At 45.3% G+C, this 21,593-nt stretch overlaps 1 protein-coding gene across 1 annotated transcript in view; it reads right to left on the reverse strand.

Annotated features, from left to right (window-relative positions):
* LOC8024290 (alpha-catulin) overlaps positions 1–21,593 on the reverse strand; it is a 156,554-nt gene that overhangs the window by 15,555 nt on the left and 119,406 nt on the right. Inside the window, exons 8-12 of the mRNA XM_040501509.2 lie at positions 20,206–20,292; positions 16,248–16,406; positions 10,026–10,118; positions 5,380–5,574; positions 96–146 (exon numbers count right to left, since the gene is read on the reverse strand). Of these exons, the coding sequence (XP_040357443.1) occupies positions 96–146; positions 5,380–5,574; positions 10,026–10,118; positions 16,248–16,406; positions 20,206–20,292 (585 nt within the window). The remainder of the gene's footprint in view (positions 1–95; positions 147–5,379; positions 5,575–10,025; positions 10,119–16,247; positions 16,407–20,205; positions 20,293–21,593) is intronic.

The following is a 21,593-nucleotide window of genomic DNA, read 5'->3' on the forward strand; positions in this document are numbered from 1 at the left end:
GACGCAACGCGTAACGGCGCAGGGGGATTCATGCGGTTGCACAGGGGTACGAGGGGACGGCCTCTGGGGGCGGGATCAAGGGGTTAGTCTGGTACCTCCGTATCCAGCTTCATGGGCTTGAGAGGCTTGCTCGTTGTGCCGTGGCGCTGTCGCGAGGAAAAGACGAAGGAACCGCAATGAGATGCTGTTGTTATCACGCACGATGTGGATGTTTACCGCATGCCCAAAAACACCACAAGGGCTTTCACAATGGTGCACAGCAGAAGCCACTTCTACAAATAAAAAATAGATTCAACATGAAAAGACATGGAATGCTTAAAGTTGCACATTGAGGAGCCTAATCCATAATAAATCATATTACAGACACATTCCGGTATTGAAAGGTGAAATAATGTGTGGAAAAGGAATTGTGCTGGACAAGACTATTGGAAAAAATTGAATTCAGTGCATTAGTGATTCCTCAATAATCTTTTCGGGATGAAACGCGTAGCAATGTCGCGCGAATTTAGCTGGGACATGTAACTTTATACTGCTCTAAAGATCGGGGACAGCGATATGACCTTGGATGAGCTTCTGTGGAAACACTACATCCCAGCAATGCCTCTGGTCACTTAAAGTTTGCAGTGCAAGAGGCACTGCAACATACAGGGGCCAAGAGAGAAAATAACACCTAATTTTTTGGGTCGCATAAACAGACTGTGCATCTCGGTAAGTCAAAACTCCGCGCGAATGTCACGCCAGAGGTCATGATAGAAGGCTTAAGTCTGAGGATGTGACGCTACATGGATGAAAAGATAAGGCAGAAAAACAAACTTCTTCTATGAGCTAATATCCACTTAGGATTGGTATTTGTCAAACCAGACAATGGCATTGAGGGCAACTGTGGCATTGATTTTTGCGAAATAGCTCCTCAGCGAGGAATGGTGACAGGTGTTTTCCCTGAAATAAATGCCACAGGCACTAACAATGCCATTTAGGGATGTGCAAATATTAAAATTTTTGAGTGGTATCTTTGAATGATATGCTATTCGACGTTTGCTTTGAGATGAACTGAAATATTCATACTTTTTGAAGCGGTGATTATAGTGGACTAGCCCCGTAAAGTGCGCTTCTTAACGAGCACCAATGCACTGCAGAGAAACGATACTCGTGGAGCTCGCTTTGCCGCAGGGCAGCTGCATGCTTAGGAGAAAAGCCTACCTTTGAGGCGGGATGGTGTATCTGTACACAACGCACTCTCCTGGTGAATTATTTAAAAATAATTGTAAACTTCATAAATGTTAATATCTATATTGCAATAAAGTAAAAATGCAAAATTTAAGCTGTGGCTATTATGTAAAAGTATACGTTAGACAGAAATGTCCTGACAACCTGCATATATAATTCATGCTGGTTCTATTTGACGAATTTGAGACTGAAGAAAGGATATTTTTGCATATAGTAAAAACGTTTACAAATTCCCTCGTTAGGCACAGCTGGGGATCTCTATAAGGTTTAATTTTATGTAAAATTCGTCATTTACTCACTACCCCAGTGTGGACATTGAACCTTCCTGTTCCACAGTCCATATAGTGAGATTAAAAGGAACTGAGCTTAGATGTGGACAAGTGGAAGCTGGGAACAACCTTCATGAGTTCAGCTAGATTTTACTTCAAGCATGGTGCAGCGCAATAGTGAAAGGTTTTAAGAAACAATATTTGACTAAAACATATTTGGCCAAAACCATCATTCGCTTTGAATTCACTTAAAAAGCCACTATTTGCACATGCATACATTTCTTGGCCGACAACTATCATGCTTAGGTGGACGTCGGCCTGTAGATACATTTCTTGCTTTATCTATTGATGCAGGTAACATTTTCTCTCCCGCACAATGTTGTGGTGATATTTACTTTTCGAAAATGAGAATACTAGGACACAATACTGAAAACTTCACCATGCAAATACTACATATTGTAAACAACTTTATATTCGTCAGCTCAGTATTTCGAGAATCTTGCGGGAGAAAAATTTTGCAATTGAGGAGAGTTGCCTGTTCGGTTCTATGAATGTATGTTCGCGCAACAAATGTTTCTCGACCGATTCTTAATCGCAACATTTAGGTTAACGCAAAATTTAATTAGTTTACATTATATATCACGCATACATGGGGCATTGGATCAGTTTTATCCTGGTTACAAAATTTTGTCCCCGCGAAATATATTCCAAAAAAACTGTGCTCTGGTAAATTTATAAGACATATTAAGCCCACGAAGACACTATAGGAGGTATTCACTGGACGCCATATTTGAGGGCGCTGTTTAGAGCACCTGCTCAGGGCCAGCCCACATTAATAGGCTGCTAAGAACGGCAATCTTAAAGGTGCGGAATGCACGCTGCAAAAGAACTGTGGAAGCTCGCCGTCAGCACGTACTCAGCATTCGGGCACACAGCCATGGCCGCCATTGAATACTGCCTATACCATTTTTTCCAGTATATATGCTAAAAGTCCATGAGCGAAAACAGCCTGGCAAATTTACAAAGTATTTTTGAGTTCACAAAAAAAGTATTGTTTCTAGCACCATATGCAAGAGGCCAGTGTGAATAGATGGCGGAAAATTTACGAGATACAGTTGAACCTCGATGTAACGAAGTCGGTAAAATTCGCAATTTACTTCGTTACATTGAAATTTCGCTAAATCGAAATTTGGCTTTAGCATGCGAAAAAAAAATTCCGAAACATTTTACGGGTATGAAAACTCACCGAAAATGACATTTATTTAGGGGCAAAGTAGTCCGCGAGTTTTGCTTGCGCCTTGTCCGACAGTAGCAGCGGCGTCGGCGGCGTCATACGGCCAATACGGCGTTCGAGCGCCCAGAGCGCTTGCACGGCATCTTGCTGCCCATGCGACGCCGTGTACCTCCTCAGTACGTCCATTGCGTCGAGCACTTCCCGAGTGCTCGTGATCTCGGCAGTTTCTTCAGGATGGCGTCCAAAACGTTTGCTTTCTCATCCAAAGAAAGAACTTTACGTTTCCTTATGGCAGCAAGCACGTAAGTGAACCGCCCGGTTAACAAATAAAGCTGTTTAGTTTAGGCGGTTTAAGCGGTGCCAATGTTTCCAACCTACACAGCACTCTTGACCGCACAGTTTACTTGCCCCCTTGTGCCCACAGTGTGCTTGCGGCTTTGCTTTACATCACGGTCGCAAGACGATAATCGGTCTTTTCGGTCTTCTCCTAGATGGCACTGCCCGTGCGGTCGCGTCGCGCGATAGGGAGGCTCCCTATCGCGCGGTCGCGCCATCACGTCGCTCCCCCGCTGAAGTTGGCTCCCGCGGTACAGTGGACTATGATGATCAGTGAATGTCAGTGGTGATGCTGTTATGCCGTGTTAACTTTTTGCTCGGCATTTTCTGGCCAGCCCCGCGGAATCCGCTTGCCGCATGCCTCGCCGGCGCTACCGGCGCCGCATCCTCGGGCAGCCTAGGAACGTTGGAAGGCCTGTCCCCGTGAAGTAACCTATCAAGCGCTCGCGTTTGCGCATAATTTTTTTTTTTAACCACAATTTTTTTGCGAAGTTGTTTTTTAGAGTTGATTTATTTATTGCCTTCTATGGCAATGGCGCTTCGTTATATTGAAATAGCAGCAAAATAGACTTCGTTATATAGGGACTAAAAATACATGGAATCTATGGGCAAGAAATTATGAAAAATAAAATACTTCGTTAAATCGAGGATTTCGTTACATTGAAGTTCGTTATATCGAGGTTCGACTGTATATTAAGCCAACAAATATACTAGTACCATTGTATGCAATATATTGTCACGAATGACTAGGCGACGACGTAAAGAATAACTGAGGGAACTGAAACGTTTAATGGGGCGAACTTGTGCCCAAAACAACAAGGAAACAGAGGCTAACAACAGAGCATCGAAGTCGGTGTAACAGCGGGATCGAATGCTGGTGCGAGACTGACTCCAGCTTGCCACGCAAAGCACCTTTTGTAGCCGTGTGGGTTTCTGAAACATTCGGCCTAGAACATTCGGCGCGTAGAACATTTGCAGGTCGATCAGACAAGAAAGTTCTCGAATTTGCGAGAATGCCTAGTAGAAGGAATAAATAAAAAAACATTCCGCTTCCTGGAACTAAAGATCCTCCGTGCAACAGCCCAGCACGGTAATCATTCGGCCACATACGCGCGACGTGCGTGACAATATGCTAGAAGTCTGTGTGTGAAACATTCTGGCAAATCTACAAAATATATTAGGCCCACAAATATACTCTACCATCCCTTTCTAGCGTACGCTAGAAGTCCACGAGTGCACAATTCCGGCAAATTTATAAAATATATTAAGCCTACGAATATAGTACCATCATTTCCACTACCATATTATCCCAAGAAATAGCCCACCTAAAACTGACAAAAAACTGTGGGAAAATAAGGAGTGGTCTATCTTTCAGTGTGCAATCAAGAAGAGTTGAAGAAATGCTATTTCTGGATGGATCATGTGTCTCTGTCAAACATGTTATCGCGGCGAGGGGCAATGAAGCGAAGATGACTGTACTCCCCAGTCAGTTCCGCTTATATCCCGCCAAAGCTAACTAGATGCATTTACGTCAAAGTCATCATTAATACAAACACTATGATTACTAGGAGTGGGATATCTTTTGGTGTTTAAAATAAAATAGCAAATCAATCCAAAAATAGGGGTGAGTTACCTTTCGGAATGGTGCATCTCTCGGGATTTTACGGTATATATGCTAGAAGTCTGTGCGAATACATACAGAAAATTTATTAAATATCTTGAAGGGGCAGTGAAGTCACTTTTGAAAACGGTCGTTTTTGATCTTATATTGTTTACAATCTGTTAGTTCCCACATATCCCAAGTCTTATAGCATTACAAAACTGCCTATTCACCTTAGGCCAAGAGAAAAACATGTGGACTCTTTTCTCTCACGGACTACATTGTGCGGACCAATCAAAGCCCCGCAATACATGGAGATTCTGAAGGATTGTATTATAACTCGTTTCGAAGAGAGTCTGATAGGTACATATTCGGATAAGACTCCTCTCTTTCTCCGCGGGCGAAGCCATCGCTTGCAACTCGCCAACAAGCGCCCTTTGTCCACCTTCACTCGGAAGAAAATTCTTCGCAAAAAGGGTGTGTCGCGATCTTTGAACACGCTTTTGGCGAGGAAATAAACTACGCCCAATTATGGTTTCGGGTTTGTTGGGATGCTTAGAGCGTCTAGATTGACTTGTCACCACAGAAGGACGATCTCAGAATCGACTCCAGTCCCCTTTGAGCCTATGAATACACTAGTACCACCATTTTCAGCATATGCTGAATCTCCACGTGCAGAACGACGTCAACGCAAGTGCAAAAAGAGAGCCTACCCCCGGCCTTGGCAGCGACATGTAGACGGATCTGTCAGGGCCTTGGGGCGGCGCCCTGCACAGTTGACTGGCCTCCCGGGACAGAGAAGCGACGTCGTTCACTAGTGACTGCCACACCTCCGTGAACACCTCCAGGTTCTCCTTGGCGATCTTGCTCACCGGGTGGGTGATCAGGGTGCGGCACGCACTCACAACCTGCACGTCCCAAAAGGCGGCCGGGCTCACCGACCGAAGAAGCTACGCCTAAGGTGTTGACATTCCATTCCCCGACTTCCCTGTCTGTTGTCTAGTGCTGAATGCAATTCCTGAGCCTTGAAAAGGGTAACGAGAGAAGATCGGGCAACATTGTTTTGCTCGGTCGCAGACTGTTTTAGCGTTCTGGAGGTTGGACAAAGCGTTTCCTACGATTTCAAACGAAGCTCTGTATAACTGACAACGATAATTTTAAAAAAAAGGCACTACCCAGGGGGGTCAGCTTTTGAACCCCTAGCCTCGAATTAATAAAATTAGTGGCGTCGCCTGCTACTAGTCACGATAAAAAATGCGGTGCAAGGTTTGAGCTCGGTACATGTTAATCTCAAGGGAAATTACGACAGTTTCTAGCCGAGATAAAATTCGTCAAGAGTTGTTTAGACAGTAGATACAAAAGAGGATGCCTGGAGAGTCTATCAAAAGAATATGTGGAAAGTAGTAATTTATATTTATAATAACATTCTTTCGCAATATCACACAAGTTTTATGTCTCCTTTGTCTTCAACAACCACCTCTTATTAAAGACATCAATGAAGAAGCAAAAATATCCCACAGGCATACCTCAGCAAACCTCACTCATGAGGGCCCTCACTCACCCTCACTCACCCTCATCTTCACAGGTGAGGTGAGGGTGAGTGAGTTTCTGAACCAGGAAAATTCATGAGTTTGAGGGTGAGTGAGGGCCGTGAGGGCTGTGAGGGCTGTGAGGGCCGTGAGGGCCGTGAGGGCGGTGAGGGCCGTGAGGGCGGTGAGGGGTATGAGGGGTATGAGGGCCATGAGTGCGTGAGGGCGGTGAGTGGCGTGAGGGCCGTGAGGGCGGTGGGTACATGAGGTGGTGTGAGGGCCATGAGCGGGTGAGGGCGGTGAGTGCGTGGGCCCCCTTCAGATCGAGCATCTTTCTCAGCAATTTTGGTGGTAATGGCGGGTTGTTCTCTAGCTTTCCCTAGATCGACACGAATTGCTGAGACCGGGTCCGGCTCGAAATAAGCAAGCAACTCGGAGCTATTCGAATGCGTTTGAAGCGGCTGCATCCAATCAGGGACGCAAAAATTTCACGTGATACCTCGTGCCGGTGATGATGACACCGAAAGACTTGGTGCTGGTTTGAAATCGATCGGTTTTTTTTTAGAATAAACTGTTTCAGAAAGGTGCATTAGTATTCTTAACGAGATTTAAATGCATAAAAACACGTTTATAACGCGTAATTGCGTCTAAATAGTGCAAGAAAAATAAAATTTTATGATGACGATGGCAAATTGCAGCAATTGGTTGCTGCGTGTGATCGCGGGCGGCCCGTGTTGCTGGTATTGCGACGTAAAGTTTCTGGGCGAAATTGCCCCATCTGAAGCTGGCCTGAGTGGCGTGATGGCCATCAGTGCGTGAGGGGCAAGAGGGGTGTGAGGGCCGCGAGGGCGGTGAGGCGCGTGAGGGCGGTGAGTGGCGTGAGGGCGGTGAGGGCGGTGAGTGGCGTGAGGGCGGTGAGGGCCGTGAAGGCGGTGAGTGGCGTGAGGGCTATGAGTGCGTGAGGGCCGTGAGGGCCGTGAGGGCTGTGAGGGCGGTGAGTGCGTGAGGGCCGTGAGGTTCAGTGAGGGTGAGTGAAGGGCTGAAGGTGAGTGTGACTGTGAGGGTGAGGGTGAGTGAGGGGCTGAAGGTGAGTGTAGCTGTGAGGGTGAGTGAGGGGCTTAGGTGAGTGTGGCTGTGAGGGTGAGGGTGAGTGAGGGCGACCTAAAATGCCGACCTCTGCCCTCAGGTGCATTCCTTAATTAATGAATTTCAGTCAAAAAAAACAAAGAAAGAGCCTTTTTTTTGGCGATCAAAAGATAGATTGACTAAAATGAAATTTATATTAAAAAGATGTAATGGAGAAAAAACTATTGGTTTGCTTTGGATTGGGTTGTTATGGCGCAAGGGCTGCTAAGGCCAAAGAGTGGAGAAAAATCTATTCGAAGTGTCCAAATCTCTACCATTAAATTAGCACCGAGACACTCGCAACAGCAGATAGCAAGTTGGCTGTGCAGCAGAAACAAATGAAACAGTGGCTATACGCAAGATTAAATTGACTTCCACCTGAAATGGGGTGCAACTCGCACCCTCTAGGCGAATGGTGGCCACTGAAAAGATTCTATATGTTCGCTCAGAGCTTAAAAACCCCAGGAAGGGCCTGAAAGAGACAAGTATTTCACCCAAAAAATATTTCCACAACAAAATAAAAGGTTTTTACAATATTTATATGCTGACAAGCACAATTTAGATGGAGAAACTGGAGGTCACGACCTAACAAGCTCTGCCCAGTGCTTATGTCGTGCTTATGCCGTGCTTATACCTCTCATTGGCTGGAGAGACAATTGATGCGTAAAATATTGGTAGCAGAATTGTTTCTCCGTGCTGCAACGGTCTTTTGTTCCACAAATTTTTACGGTTGAGAAACAAAGAATCTAGATAGAGTCTTTATTTTTTTTTTCAAATGTATCCCGAGATTGCCTTTTCTGCTTTGGTATCAAACGATAACAAACATGGCTGCCACCATTTGCAACGAGCAGTTCCATACACCGCTTAGCCCGTTGAGCTTGTCCATTTTGATGAGTGCGAGTCACTTTGCTTCACCTAGCTGTTTAAAGGAAGATGTCAACTGAAGTAGTTTGGGGCGAACAACCGTTGCAAGTGCACATCTTCGGAGCTGCTGCGCGGGTGCTTGTTATTGCAGCGGGACTGGCAAAAGCCTAGTATCCCACGTCAACTATCTTGGTTGATCTGACTCGATTTGTTCTTCTGCACGTGTTGATCCTCAATAAAGATATCAGTCCCTGTAAAAGCAACTCTGCCGCTCCGTGAATTGTGGAACTGTCGTGGTTACAAACATGCGTGGTTTCAGTACTGAGAAGGTGCCTACACAAGAATTTGCGCGCCATTTGGCTGAAGGAAATCGAGCATTCGCCTCGGACCAAGCCTTGTCCAGGTATTCTCCCATCATTTCACTTCAAAAGGCAAGTAGCTCTCAAGGTTTTCGGTGCAGCTGGCCCGCCAAAACGAATATTTTTAGGTTGCGTTTTAGCTGTGCATTGTGACGCTCACCCACTTGCTCGCAGATGCCATGCAAAATAAATACCACGGATGGAAAAACTCTAAAAACTACATATTTATTTCAATGACTCTAGTCCTTTCGGTTGTTTTTAGAACACATAGAAAGACACTGACATATGCTTGTATTGCACTGCTGCTCCTGCAGGATGGAATGCTTTCATGGTTGCGTGTTCTGGAGTGTAGCAGATGGAAGCACGTGATGGCAGATGCTGGCATGCCACTTGCATGGTCGCTTCTCATGGGGGTTTCAGGCGGTAGCAGAGCGTGTTTTAATAACAGACGAAGTAGTCGCGTGTCGGCCCACGTGACTAGCAGACGCTGTCAGACGGCAGACAAGATGCACCGGACGTCTCGACAAGGAGACACTATAAGCTCGCGAACATGTTCGGCCGAGCAGCCAAGCCAATCCACTAGCAATGGGCAAGGCCACCGTTCTGTGGATGGAGTCTAGAGTGGGTCGTGACCTCCCCCTAGATTCCGTATTGCGCCGTAAATATTGCACTATTTTCGTGAAAAAATTTGATAAAATATGTGTCCCATCTGGCACTTTAAAAAAAATTTATTTGAGTGTTTCTTTAAAGGGGTACAGTGCTCTTTGAGGTAAACAAATAAAAATAAAAAAGTGTTTTGAAATCATGCTTCTGAAGATAGAAATTGTCCTCAAGTATTTTTGTGAAAGAAGTCTTATTTATTTTTCAATATTAGTATGATATGACAACCAAAATAGGTCTGTTTATATTTTTTTTACTGTTATTTCACAATAAACTTTCTACATTTTTTGCTATTTTATGAAAGTCATAACTTTACCGGTATGCAATGAATATCCGTAATCTTTTTTTCCTCAAAAACATGTAATTGAGGTATCAAATAAGGGGTGTATAAGTATTACAAATATGCCTGAAGTATTTTTTACTATTACCCCATACAATTAGTTAAAAAAAAAAAAAGATTTAAGGTGTAATTAACAACTTACAAATCATTCTAGAGTTTTCATTAATACCTTCCCAGATAAAGTAGATTTTCTAGTTTACTGAGATATGTTTACTTTCTGATTTCAATTTCTGAAGTTGTCCTAATCCTGCCACAGTCTTTTCAGATCAAATTTTTAATAGTATCCAAGCTAATTAATTTGTTACGTCAAAATAGAGTATGCACATATTTGCCCAAAAAGATGCAAAGGCAAATGTGCTAGGGAAATTCCATTGTAATCAGATCACTAACAAAAACAAAAAAAGCTCTGGGAGCAGCGTTTTTTTTTTTTTTTTTGACAGCAATTACAGCGAACGAAGGCGGAGAGGTCGTGAGGGGGATACCTGTGAGCCGTAGACCTTAAGGCAGGCGTCCGTGTTCTTCGCTGTGACTTGGAGGGCCTCTGTGCTCGCCACGTGGTACAGCAGCCTGCACACCTGGGCACCACGGGGGGCGCAAAGCGTGAGCTCATCCTGTCTGCCAACTGGTCAAGCACAAGCTTGTCTCATTTATCCACGTCCGAGTTGACAGTATGGTCCAGTATTTCTTAGATTCAGGCTAATTGCTGTCGATGAAGAACAAAGTTATGTTGGAGCTAACCTTTGCCCTGTGCGTTACAAGGTCACTGACTACTGTGATTTGTATAATTAATAAAATGACAAAATTAGCAATACGCAGAATGACCGATTGATTTAGCGTCACATTGGGGCGTGTCTAGGGTTCTGTGTTTTCTTATCGAGTCAATAAATTCCGAATAGAGCTCATGGGTAAGATTTTTGATAGCTGAAACTTATCTAGAAAAAATGAAAGACGTTTCCAATTCTCTATAATGTCGAATTAGAGCGCAGATCTTGAGGAGGAGGAGGGGAGGGTGTGGGAAGGAGGGTATCCTCTCCTCCTTTGAACCCTCCCCTCCTCCTCTTTCTCTGCTCCTCCCCTCCACCTCCTCCGCCCTCGCCCTCCCCCTCCCTCCTCCCTTGTTACGTCACCCATGACCCTAGTGACCATCGTGACGTCACTTGTGACGTCACTTGTGATTCTCGTGACGTCACTAGTGGCCTTCATCGAGACCTTCACGAGTGACCTTCGTAACATCACGAAAGTCACTCGTGAAGGTCACTGTGGAGGTCGTGACCTTCGTGACGTCACTCATGACCCTAGTGACCGTCGTGATATCACACGTAACGTCACGTGTGACGTCATTATGGGAAACGTCCCATAATGCAAACGCGGTTACGCCGCTCAAGCCGGAAACTGGCGCCCAAGAGCTGCGCTTCAAAATTCCAAGACTCAAGGTCACGCAAAAAAAAAAGCCTGGCATAATTCACATTAGTTCTAATAGAGCACCGAGTCAGTTGTCCCAACAAGTGGTCACATCAGCCTCTTTCCTAAGCTCAGATGACTGACAAAAGGGGTTTATCATCAATGTCCAATTAAAACAATAGCTCAATGTTGCTGTATTCCTGGGCAGCAAAAGAACTTAATCTAAGCATGTGCCTTGTGCACAGGGGCAGATCCAGAGCTCCATTTTGGGCGGGAAGGGGGGGGGGGGGAATTTGTAAGGGTAACTATTCTCCCATTCTTTATTGTGGACCGAGGGGCCCACCAATGGCAAATTGCCCTCCGAGAAGGGGGGAGGGGGGGGGGGTCAACTTTGTTTGGGGGAGGCCGCCCCCGTCGCCCCCCCCCTTGGAGATGCCACTGCTTGTGCAATCCATTGTTCAAGTTTTGGGACTTCTTCAGGGCACAGGAGGTAGCGTTTGTATAGTATTAGCCCCGAGAAGTTCGCCTGGCGCCCCCTTACGGCGAACCGGGGTGACGTCACGGCGAGGAGAGAATTTTTCCCCGACTCGCCCCGCTCGCCCTGTGGAGGCTGTGACGACGCTAGCTGTCGGCGCGCTCGTTTCTATTTAATTTTTTTTGGTGTGTTTTTCGTAGGAAGTGTAAATTTTTATATATGCCTTTATTGAGGTATGGCCTGTAGCTACAGGCGAAACTTCAACGAACATTTTAAGCATGGTTGACAGGGCAGGCAACGCATGAATCGGAGCTGGTATGTGAAAATAAAGAAATATGGTCACAATTGCAGGAGCATCATTATAGATTTACATCTCGCACAATAAACGCTGCTGATTGTCCGAATGAATTGGCAAATTATGTATACTATTTTTATTTTTGTATCTCTGTCTTTAAACAAGATCGCCGAAGCAGAAAAGCTGCATGCTGCTCGAGCAACGTGCTAAATACAGTCTCGGCCATGGGGAGAGAATCACAAGTAAGACAGCCCAAGTGTAGGGGCAAAGTAAAAAAACAAACAAGGAACATTTATTATATACATTGCTCGCACTTGACCTTTGCTGGATTCGGATAGTATTTCAATGGACTACACGGGTGGTATCTGTGGACTTGTTTATATCAATCCTCAAGTAATATATAACAAACGTAAGTTATGGTGTCTAGCTCGTTATTAGTCCATTAAGCCCTAAAATTGAGATTTTACTTAAATCGAATTGTCCTGAAGCTAAAGTACCAGAAGCTTTTCTCACGCAGACTGTCGCCCTTCACAGGTTCCACATTTTCTGCTACCAGTGCTGCATCTACCACTGGACAGACGTTCGAATGCTTGCTTTTACTCCTGTTTTCCTTTGTTGTCAGAAAGTCCAGTTGCAGGGAGTCTGGAGGCTGAGGAAGCTTTTGGGGACCTGCGGCAGTGACTCTTAAATGGAAATGACAATTCAGACTAAACGGTGTATTTTCCGAATACCAAAGGCTGGAATAAAGAATGTCAGGAAAAAGTATAAACATTCCAAATTACGGCACTGTTGCTGTGCATATTTTGGGCAGTTTACTACATATCATAGAGGCAACTGGGGGAAATTCGGCCGTTTTTGCTGCTACCATACTAACTAATTTAGAGTAATTGTGAATCCACTAAGAAATATGCCTGCATACGCATATAAACTATATAATTGATTCAGGAAGAAGCTACATTTATGTAAAACAACCCTGTTCCATGAGCTCTTCAAAGATCATCAGACGCAGGGCCTTTAAAACATCTGCAAACCAGCGCATGCAGAGTGGCAGCGCAGAGTCGGGGTCGCGAGCTAATTTGCCGACCACCGAAAGGCCCATGATATAAAGGCCGCTTCAGATGTCTTGAAAGCGGGATGTAATATCGTCCTAAATCATGAACATGCAAGGGACAGAATTCCAGCGTCTGAAACACTTGCGTCACCGCTTCACCGACCCCTCTCAAGATTGCCTTGCGTCGTGTGGACGGACGGGGAGGTTCATCAACGTAATTGTCTCCGCCGATAGTTTTCAGGATTTGTAACCCAATTTTAAAGGTAAAAGGGACAAGCAGGCTTATAAAATGTACGGAAGCACGTTAATATCGGCCTAACTCAACGTCTTGTACACCGGGTAAACGAAGTCCGGCTCCTCGAAGAGCTTGCGGCACACAACACCAAACCAGAAAACCGGTGCTGGGAAGCGAGCCGATGCGAGATCGCGGAGCGGTGTACTCCCCCTGACGTCACGGTACGCCTCACCCAATCAGGGCGCGGCGACCGCAGCGACGCTTGTGTTCGCTCTCGGGGCTAATAGTCTGTTGGAGGTTCAGGAGAGCAGGACAAGGTCCTCCCACAAAGTCTTCCACTCTCTCCACATTAACAGATTGAATGCTGGAGAGGGAGAAACCACCAATCATGGTGAGCACAGAGCTTTGTCGGAGGGACTTGTCCAGCTATTCTCAACCTGCAACAGACTGTAGTTGAAGCTATGACCAGAGACTGCATTCTGACCAATGGCTAATGCTCTTGCACTGCGTGCTGAGGCTTGTGGCTCCTCCTGTTTACAGTGTGAACGTCCAAGGGCAGTGACAAAAGCTTGGAAAGTAGTTCTGTGTTTTCCCATTGTCTTTTTTTCCCCCTCGTGGTACAGAGTTACTGTGTCAAGCTTAAACCAGCTCTGCTGCACTGTCGCTTTAGTGTCTAGTGTGCCTGAATTGATTATGAGCCCTAATCTACTTCAGGCAGCATTAATGCCTTCGACGTGTACGATGAAACATTCTAATAAGAGTTGCTCACCGTTAAAATAGCTTTCTATTCTTTTTCTATGTAATCATCATTCTTTTTCTCATTCCAATTTTTTGAGAAATTGGGATATGACAGAATTAACCAAATAATCATAATTATTTTTTCTCATTCCAAATTTTTTAGAAATGGGGATATGACAGAATTAACCTCCAAGGAATGCCGGAGAGCAAAGAGTTAGGACTTGGAAGAAAATAACATTCTATAACCACAACATTTCAAATAAAAATGGGCTACAAAAGAAAAACCTCTCTAGAAATAAACCCTGAAAACATGGGATCCTGGTAAGGACAAATGTAGAAATTGTGAATATTCACTAATTGATTTAGAAATTAATTTAGAGACTAATTCAATTGATGAAGCTGTAGTGAACTTGACAATTTGTAGAATGTGCCACTTAGTAAAATTCTGTTGTGCATTTGTTTTAGCAGTAGAAAGTTAGTCAGCCCCAGGGCACCTGGTGACTCTGCTGTAGATGAGCCATTTAGCCAGTGCAGTTCAACCACTAGCTTGGGGTCTTTAATGTGAATCACGCAGTAGTGATACACGACCGCACGCCGGTACGATGCTCATCCAGGTTGAAACAAGCAGGGGTGGGGACTCTGCTATAGATCAGCCATTTAGCCAGTGCAGTACGTTCAACCACTAGCCTGGGGTCTTTTACATACACACGTAGTAGTGATACACAACCGCACACCGGTATGATGTTCATCCAGGTTGAAATTTACAAGCAAGGGTGGGGATTAAGTCCAGGATCCCAGGGTTCTGCAGCGCAATCTACCACTCTTTGTGCTCCGAGCGGCGGTGCGTCAATAGACTCGGCCACCAATCCCCCCGCCAGTTAGTAACGCATCGTTTCGTGGAAACTCGTTTCGTGGCCAACTTTTTGTAGACACACGTTTCGTGGACATGTATGCTCGTGCGACATTTTGTCAGCAACCTAACTTTTTAGTAAGTGCATAATCAAATTTGGAAGTCGCTGAAAGCTAGCCCATGATTGACTGAGCTGCGTTTACCCTAAGCCTTGGGCCTCCCCATCTCCTCTCCGTAAACCCATAAACCAAACATCGCTAGGTACGTCAATAAAACAAATGTGGGAAGCCTATTGATGAAACAAACTATCGATAAAACATAGTTTGACGAACTGATTGCCATTGATTAGTAACAGCCTGTTTGATAACGAACTGTCCTAGTAACAAACACTAATAATGAAACTTAAATTCTGCGCAGTTCTTTACTTATATATATACTGCAATCCCTGGTGGGATATTAGCAGAGTGGGTTTACAGCAGTGGGGACAGGAATGGCTGAAAAAATGCAAAAAATGCAAACAAGTTGTAACCAAAAAACGATTAATTAAGGGGGGGTGCAAACAATGTCGATGATGGCTATAAAACTACATCATCAGGTTATTCCAGTCACTTAACTCTTCTCAGAAAAAATCGAAGGTACCTGATCTTTATTATAGAGCTGAAGTGCATACAATGTAAGGGGCAATTTTTATTCTGGCAAAAAATCAAAAGACACAAATGGCACAGCACCTTTGAACTGCACTGGGAGTTAATTTATAAGCTTTTCTCAATGTGGGAGTCACACTATATTCTGCTAAATTTAGCGCTTACGTCCCACTTTATTGAGAAGTGTGTAACACTTGCATATTACATGTCCACATTTGGCTTGCACATTACAATACCACATTGCACTTTTGTGTTATACTTGCACATTACACCTTTATGTTACACTTCTGCATTATACTTCCACCATGTTGCACTTTCAGATCAAACTTTTACAATACACTTCCATGTTACATTTCCAAATTACACAACGACGTTATACTTTCGTGTTACACTTTGGCATTAGACTCCCACACTCTACCTTAGGATTATACTTCAATGTTACGAGCCACACTTCTGCGTTAGACTTCCACATTCTACCTTTGCATAACACTTCAATGTTACACTTAAATTTCTGATCACACTTCAATGTTACACTTAAATTTCTGATCACACTTCAATGTTACACTTAAATTTCTGATCACACTTCCATGTTATACCTTCAAGTTACACGTCCACATTACACCTTCTCATTACACTTCTGCATTACGTTTCTACCACATTATTTTTAGATGACACTTTCACATTACACTTCCATGTTAGACTTTTGTGTTACATTTTGGCATTAGACTGACACCTTTACATTACACGTCAACAATATACTTTCAGATTACATTTCCATATCACAGCTTCATGTTGCACTTGCACATTACACTTTCAAGTCACACCTCAGTGTTACACTTCCACATTACACCTTTATGTTACAGTTTTACACTTTTGTGTTACACTTTCTCATTATTTTTTTTTTACATTACACTTTTCTGGCGGCATTTCTTCATGAAACCCTAGCCCTATAGAAAATACATACCCCTACAAACAAATGGAATCATTAGTGCCCCCAAAAATAAACCCAGCTCACCTCCTGTACATGCTCGGCGTGCTCTGCAAACTTGTCGGCGTACTCCTCTAACCTGGCGTGGTCACCGGCGAGGGAGGCGTTCTTCAGCCTGTTCAGCAGCTCCCCTTCGTCCATGGTCTTGAACAGCTCGTCCGCATGGTCCAGGGCTGTGTCTCGGAGCTGCACACCGCAAACAGTGATTGTCAAGCACACAAGATTGATATGCAGGTCACGGTTATGCTAGGGTCACTAAATAACCTACTATACTTTCCGGTGTACAAGTCGCGGTTTTTTCCCCAAATTTTCGTCGGTGTGTCTTATACAGCGATCCGACTTACACATACACTTTTATAAGAATGGACCCTAACTGCATGACGTAAGCCTTGCATCAGAGGGGGAATGACAAAACATCTGGCCGCCAAAGGCCTCCTCTTCTAGCGGTTCGCAGGCGTAGGTCTGTGGATGCAGCGACTCTGCACGCCACCCTTCACAGCACACCGCTATGAAGTGCAATTTACATAGAGGTGCCCCTTACATATCATCCTTTTCAAGAAAACGCCGTTTATGGGGGGGTGCGAGTTATAGACCAGAAAATAAGGTACGCTTGAGAGCAACCACAGCTTAGCCATCTTGGTGCGTTGTTGTTGCCAGTTATCCAAAGCTCAATCTCAAATGGTGCCTTTCCACCCTCCAGAAATGTTCCAACGATTCGCGACGAAGCAAAGCGACATCTTCACAGCTCGCCGACACTGTGTCTAAAACTCGACAAGTTGCACTTCCCAACTGTAACAATCGCCACAAAACCCTTTTACCAACGCCGAGCCGTACACCGGTGCCAATTCCAAACTACACGCCCAATGCGCCACCATATGCTGTAAAATCCTTTAATTTTGCAGCCTCTATTTTTCGCAAATCGGTCACGGAGGACATAATCCAGGCCATTAAATTTCGCGAATTTCAAACGCCTGTACTGAAACTCTTAAGGAACAAAATTTTTGCGTGCCCTTAAATTTAGTGAAATTTCCAATTTGTGAAATTTTCAATAGATTAAGGGCGTGCGAAAATTAAGGGTTTTACAGTACCTCGTAATGGCGGCTGGGGCCACGGCTGCCATTACGACGTCGATGGTGGCGTAGGCCAGTACGGTGTAGCGCTTGCATCGCGCCTTTCCAGATGCGTCTTTATTGCTGCGCGGTGTTTTGCAGGCAGAAAAAAGTGAGGCATAACCTCGGAAACGACGTAAGATTTCCTGTTCTGCCGTAGAAATACAGCTGTCGACAAAAAATCTATTTATATAAACTGCAGACCATTAAATGCGTGCTCCCAATGCTCGAGACAAATGAAGTTGTACAAAAGGATATGCGCTTGTGCACGAAGGTTCATTACGAGAGCTCCCGCAATAAAAAGAATCTTTTTCCGAGCATGTGCACGTCACTTTCCCCGAGGAGACTTTTTATTCGGATGTGGTGTACATGCGATTTTGGAATTTAACTACTCTCTCCTTCAAGGTATCCCTTTTTTTTCCTTCTTGAGCCATCCCATTTTTTAAACCAACTACATAATCACTATGAGATGGCAGGGTGGAGAACACTTAAAGGGGCCATGAATCGTTTAATGGGAAAAAAGAAAGAAGGTAGAAAGTCAAAAGCCTGATTTTCGGTACAAAAATTTGAAAACACAGCGGACTATTTCGTACCTCCTTCCCTTCGAAAGCTCTCTGCAATTTCGCTGTGATATACCAACTGTAACGCACGTCACCCAGCCCCACCGTACAACACGTGACACCTGACCTCACTATATTCAGTTCGGCAGCTACACGCTTGCTGAACCAATCAGCCACCTTCCTTCCATCACAAACCGGACCTCATTCTCTGCGCAAGGGTATGCGCGAGGGAGCGTGATCACTGGCAAAAAAGTGTGGCTGGCCCCAGGGGCACGTAGCTTCCACAGCACTGTCAGCTTAGGGGTGAACGGAGTGCGGAAAGCAACTTTTGTCCGAATTTTTAGCCGACGAGGCCCTGCTGGGGCCAGCCACACTTTTTGAGGGGGAGAATGGCGATGTCCGGGTACACAAACGAGGGTCTGAGCAAATACTTTACTAGGGGGAATACATTCCACTCCTCTCAAATACAATAGCCTCGGCGCGGACAGGTTTTCTGGGCTTGGCGAGAGCCATCTATCGTCGGGGAGGTCTCGGCTATCGATGATATTCATGTTCTACATACCAAATTCATTGTTGTGGAAATGCGCGAGACACGTGCCGCGCGCCACTTCTAAGAATAACATGGCGTCTCAACTCTAGCTCAGTGGTGCGCTAAATACTTTGCTGCACTGTGCCGCCATGATCTTCCCAAGGATCGCACGTTCCCCGTGCCTCGTGCATCGACGCACCTTGCGCTACTTTTGAAACATGAAGGGGCTTGTGGAATCGGAGACGACACCGCCGCGGCCGCCGCGAACATCCACGTGCACTTGCGCGTGGACTGACACGGACCTCCACTCCGTCAGCGGCGCTGTAGGCGTTCTGTCTAATGCAAATGAGCAGGGTGGAATGTATTCCCCCTAGTAAAGTATTTGGTCTGAGCAAGAGGGAGCTCCTCCTTTCCCTCTTCTTTAATTGTTTGGTACACTGTGATATTTGTGAGTTGAGAAAGAAAGCTAAAAAGGAAAAAGTTGAAAAATGCTCGGGGTACACGTAAGCGCTTCTTACCGGTTGTGAATGCGAAAGCATGAACGTCATTTTTCACGCTGCGGCCGCTTCAGATCCTCTCAGCACCGAGGCTACCTCTGATCCTCTCAAGGCCGCGGCCGATTCTGATCCTCTAGGTGCTGCGTGCCCGCGCCGGAGCAGAAACACCTGAGGTGCCAAGGGGATTAGTGGCAGCCTCAGCCGTTTCTGCTCCGGCGCGGGCACGCAGCACCATGGGGTGGCACTAATTAAAACTGATGAGTGGCGGCTTCATATCACTGCCATTTTGAGTGGCTTTCTGCACGGTTTCAAAGCTGGGATGCCTCGAATCGTGGCTTCGGGAATTTATCTGCCGTTTGGCACAGCTGATGACGTCGGCTCGCTCCATAAGACTGTTAATGCTTTCGCATTAAAATTGCTTCATGGCCCGTTTAAGCACAGAAAACGTACGAGGCTAGGCTCAAATCAGTTCAGGCATGCCGCATACTCGCTGCCTCTTCAACATTGCTGATTGCCACTGCTTCTTGATGCAACAGTTGTTCCTAGCATTTTTGCTCTCAACGCTGACAAAAGGCCTCCGAGAAGGGAACGACATGTGAAAGGCTGATACTGCTGATGAAACAAACTTTCTCTACTGATGCTTCCAAATACAGGATGAGAGACGCAATCTTCGATGTGGATGTCACGCGACACCGGCAGCAATGGCGCGATGTCCAAGCCAATCGTCGATGTAAACTGCATCGCCAACAAAGACGCAACAAGCGACTCTGTCACCGATGTGAACAGCGTCGCCATTGAAATCGCTACAACCAACTCAATCACCGGTGAAAGAACAAACCAACGAGACGAAGCTGCCATTTTGTGCGAGGACTTCATGCAACTTTCACTCGCAAACTTGAACTGCACCATCAATTTTGTTTGCTCGTCTTGCGGACAACGTAGTAGACATTTACTTTATTCGCAACGTATAAAGTTATTTTCAACTAAGCACCTCGTCCACGATAGTGCATCGGGCCAGCAGTACTGGTGCTCGCAGTCGCAGAAATATACATCTTAATGGCAGCACCTTGCCAAATCGTAGTGGCCAGCTGCACTTTCGAGCACCGTGAAGTCAGCGTCACATGGTTGCTAAGAGCAATTTCAGAAAGGGTCTACTGCACCAGGCAACCAAATGGCTGCACCCGCAAGATAATCAGGGATAGAGAACCGATACCCTAGTGGCTCCAAGTTTCGCGAGTGGGTCACATTCGCTGCAACTTGGGACCTCTGGAGCCGACAAAGCAGCCCTACCTGTTGCTTGAGGTCCGCCGTTGCCCTCAGCGTCTGTTCGATGGAAGCCTCGAGATCTTCGTTGGGAGACGTCGAACCAGCCTGGTCCTGCAGGAGAACACCAGACAACATGTTTCATGTATGTTTCATGTGTTACACAATAGCATAATGTATTTGTTTATTATATGTATGCATGCTTATGTATGCTATGCTCACTGTCTCACACCTGTCTAGGCCATCATGTACCTACAGCATGAAGAAATAAATAGAAATGTGATGAGGAACATGATAAGTTCTGTACAGGAACAAAAGCTTGTACAGACGACAGTTACAGATAAAAAAAAACCAAGGAGAACTATTCTGCAAGCAGAAGGAAGCATGCTATAGGCAAAGATATGCTGCTGGCTCCTCCCCCAGTCACTGAATGCTCTCAAATAGTGCGGCAGAGCATTCTGTAGCACCTTCTATGGAAGCAAAATTTATATATATATATCCTTTTTTAAGAAGTGAGTATTTCTTGGAGATGGTGCCTTTGCCTGAGCAGTGCTGGCTACTCCATGCAGATCACTAATTAGTTTGTTGCAGCCATATTGAAAGCCTGATGAATTGAAGGAATGCTGCACGCTGCAAAAATACATCTTTTAAACTGCCTGCATTTCATCTGATTTGGATTAGTCATTGATGTTGAGAGACAGTACCATAAGCACTACTCTAGGGTGACTCGGCTGTCTGTGTTAGAGTCTGCCATCAAAACTGCCGAGGGTGATGTTCTCATTCTTTTAATAAGACCGGAGCTATGTCTCGTAATTTCACGCGGTAATATCTGCCACTAAAATACCGCTGTGAGAGAACCTTGCTGTGTACGGGTGCCGATTTTTCTAGCTTTGTTAATGGTGAGCTCCTCGATTCATTATATGCTCACTTATACAATCAGAGTTCTCCGTCATTATCTCGAGGGAGGAAAATTAAAAAAAAAACAAGAAAACATAGTGGCCAGTCCTTGGTCAATGGTTTCTGTACTTTAAAAAGGCAGGGTTTTCACTCTTTAATACTTTTTTTCGACTGCTAGGCTATTGTGTGTCGTGCTTCCAAAAAAGTATAAGCGCACGTAAATGCTTCGTTGACAACAAATTAAGCTGCGACGTGCGCGGCTCCGGGGATTTACGCACCGAGCGTCTTCCGCAAACTGAGTGCATGCTCCGAGTGCAAACTGTTCAAACTTAGTGCGCCTCCCAGATGAGAAAGCCGTGGGGTTGGACTTTTAGTGGTGAGCGCAGGGCCCAGGTTAGACACGAGTGCCTTGTCGGCGCTCGGACGTTCAATCGGTGCGAAGACGAGTTTCAGCAGAATGCAGAAGCAAACGGCTGCCGGATGACGGACCCGAGCTTTTCTAGTCTTCCCCCCGGCGT

The sequence above is a fragment of the Ixodes scapularis genome, unplaced genomic scaffold, assembly GCF_016920785.2.
Source record: "Ixodes scapularis isolate PalLabHiFi unplaced genomic scaffold, ASM1692078v2 PGA_scaffold11__112_contigs__length_91849675, whole genome shotgun sequence".
Taxonomy (NCBI): Eukaryota; Metazoa; Arthropoda; class Arachnida; order Ixodida; family Ixodidae; genus Ixodes; species Ixodes scapularis.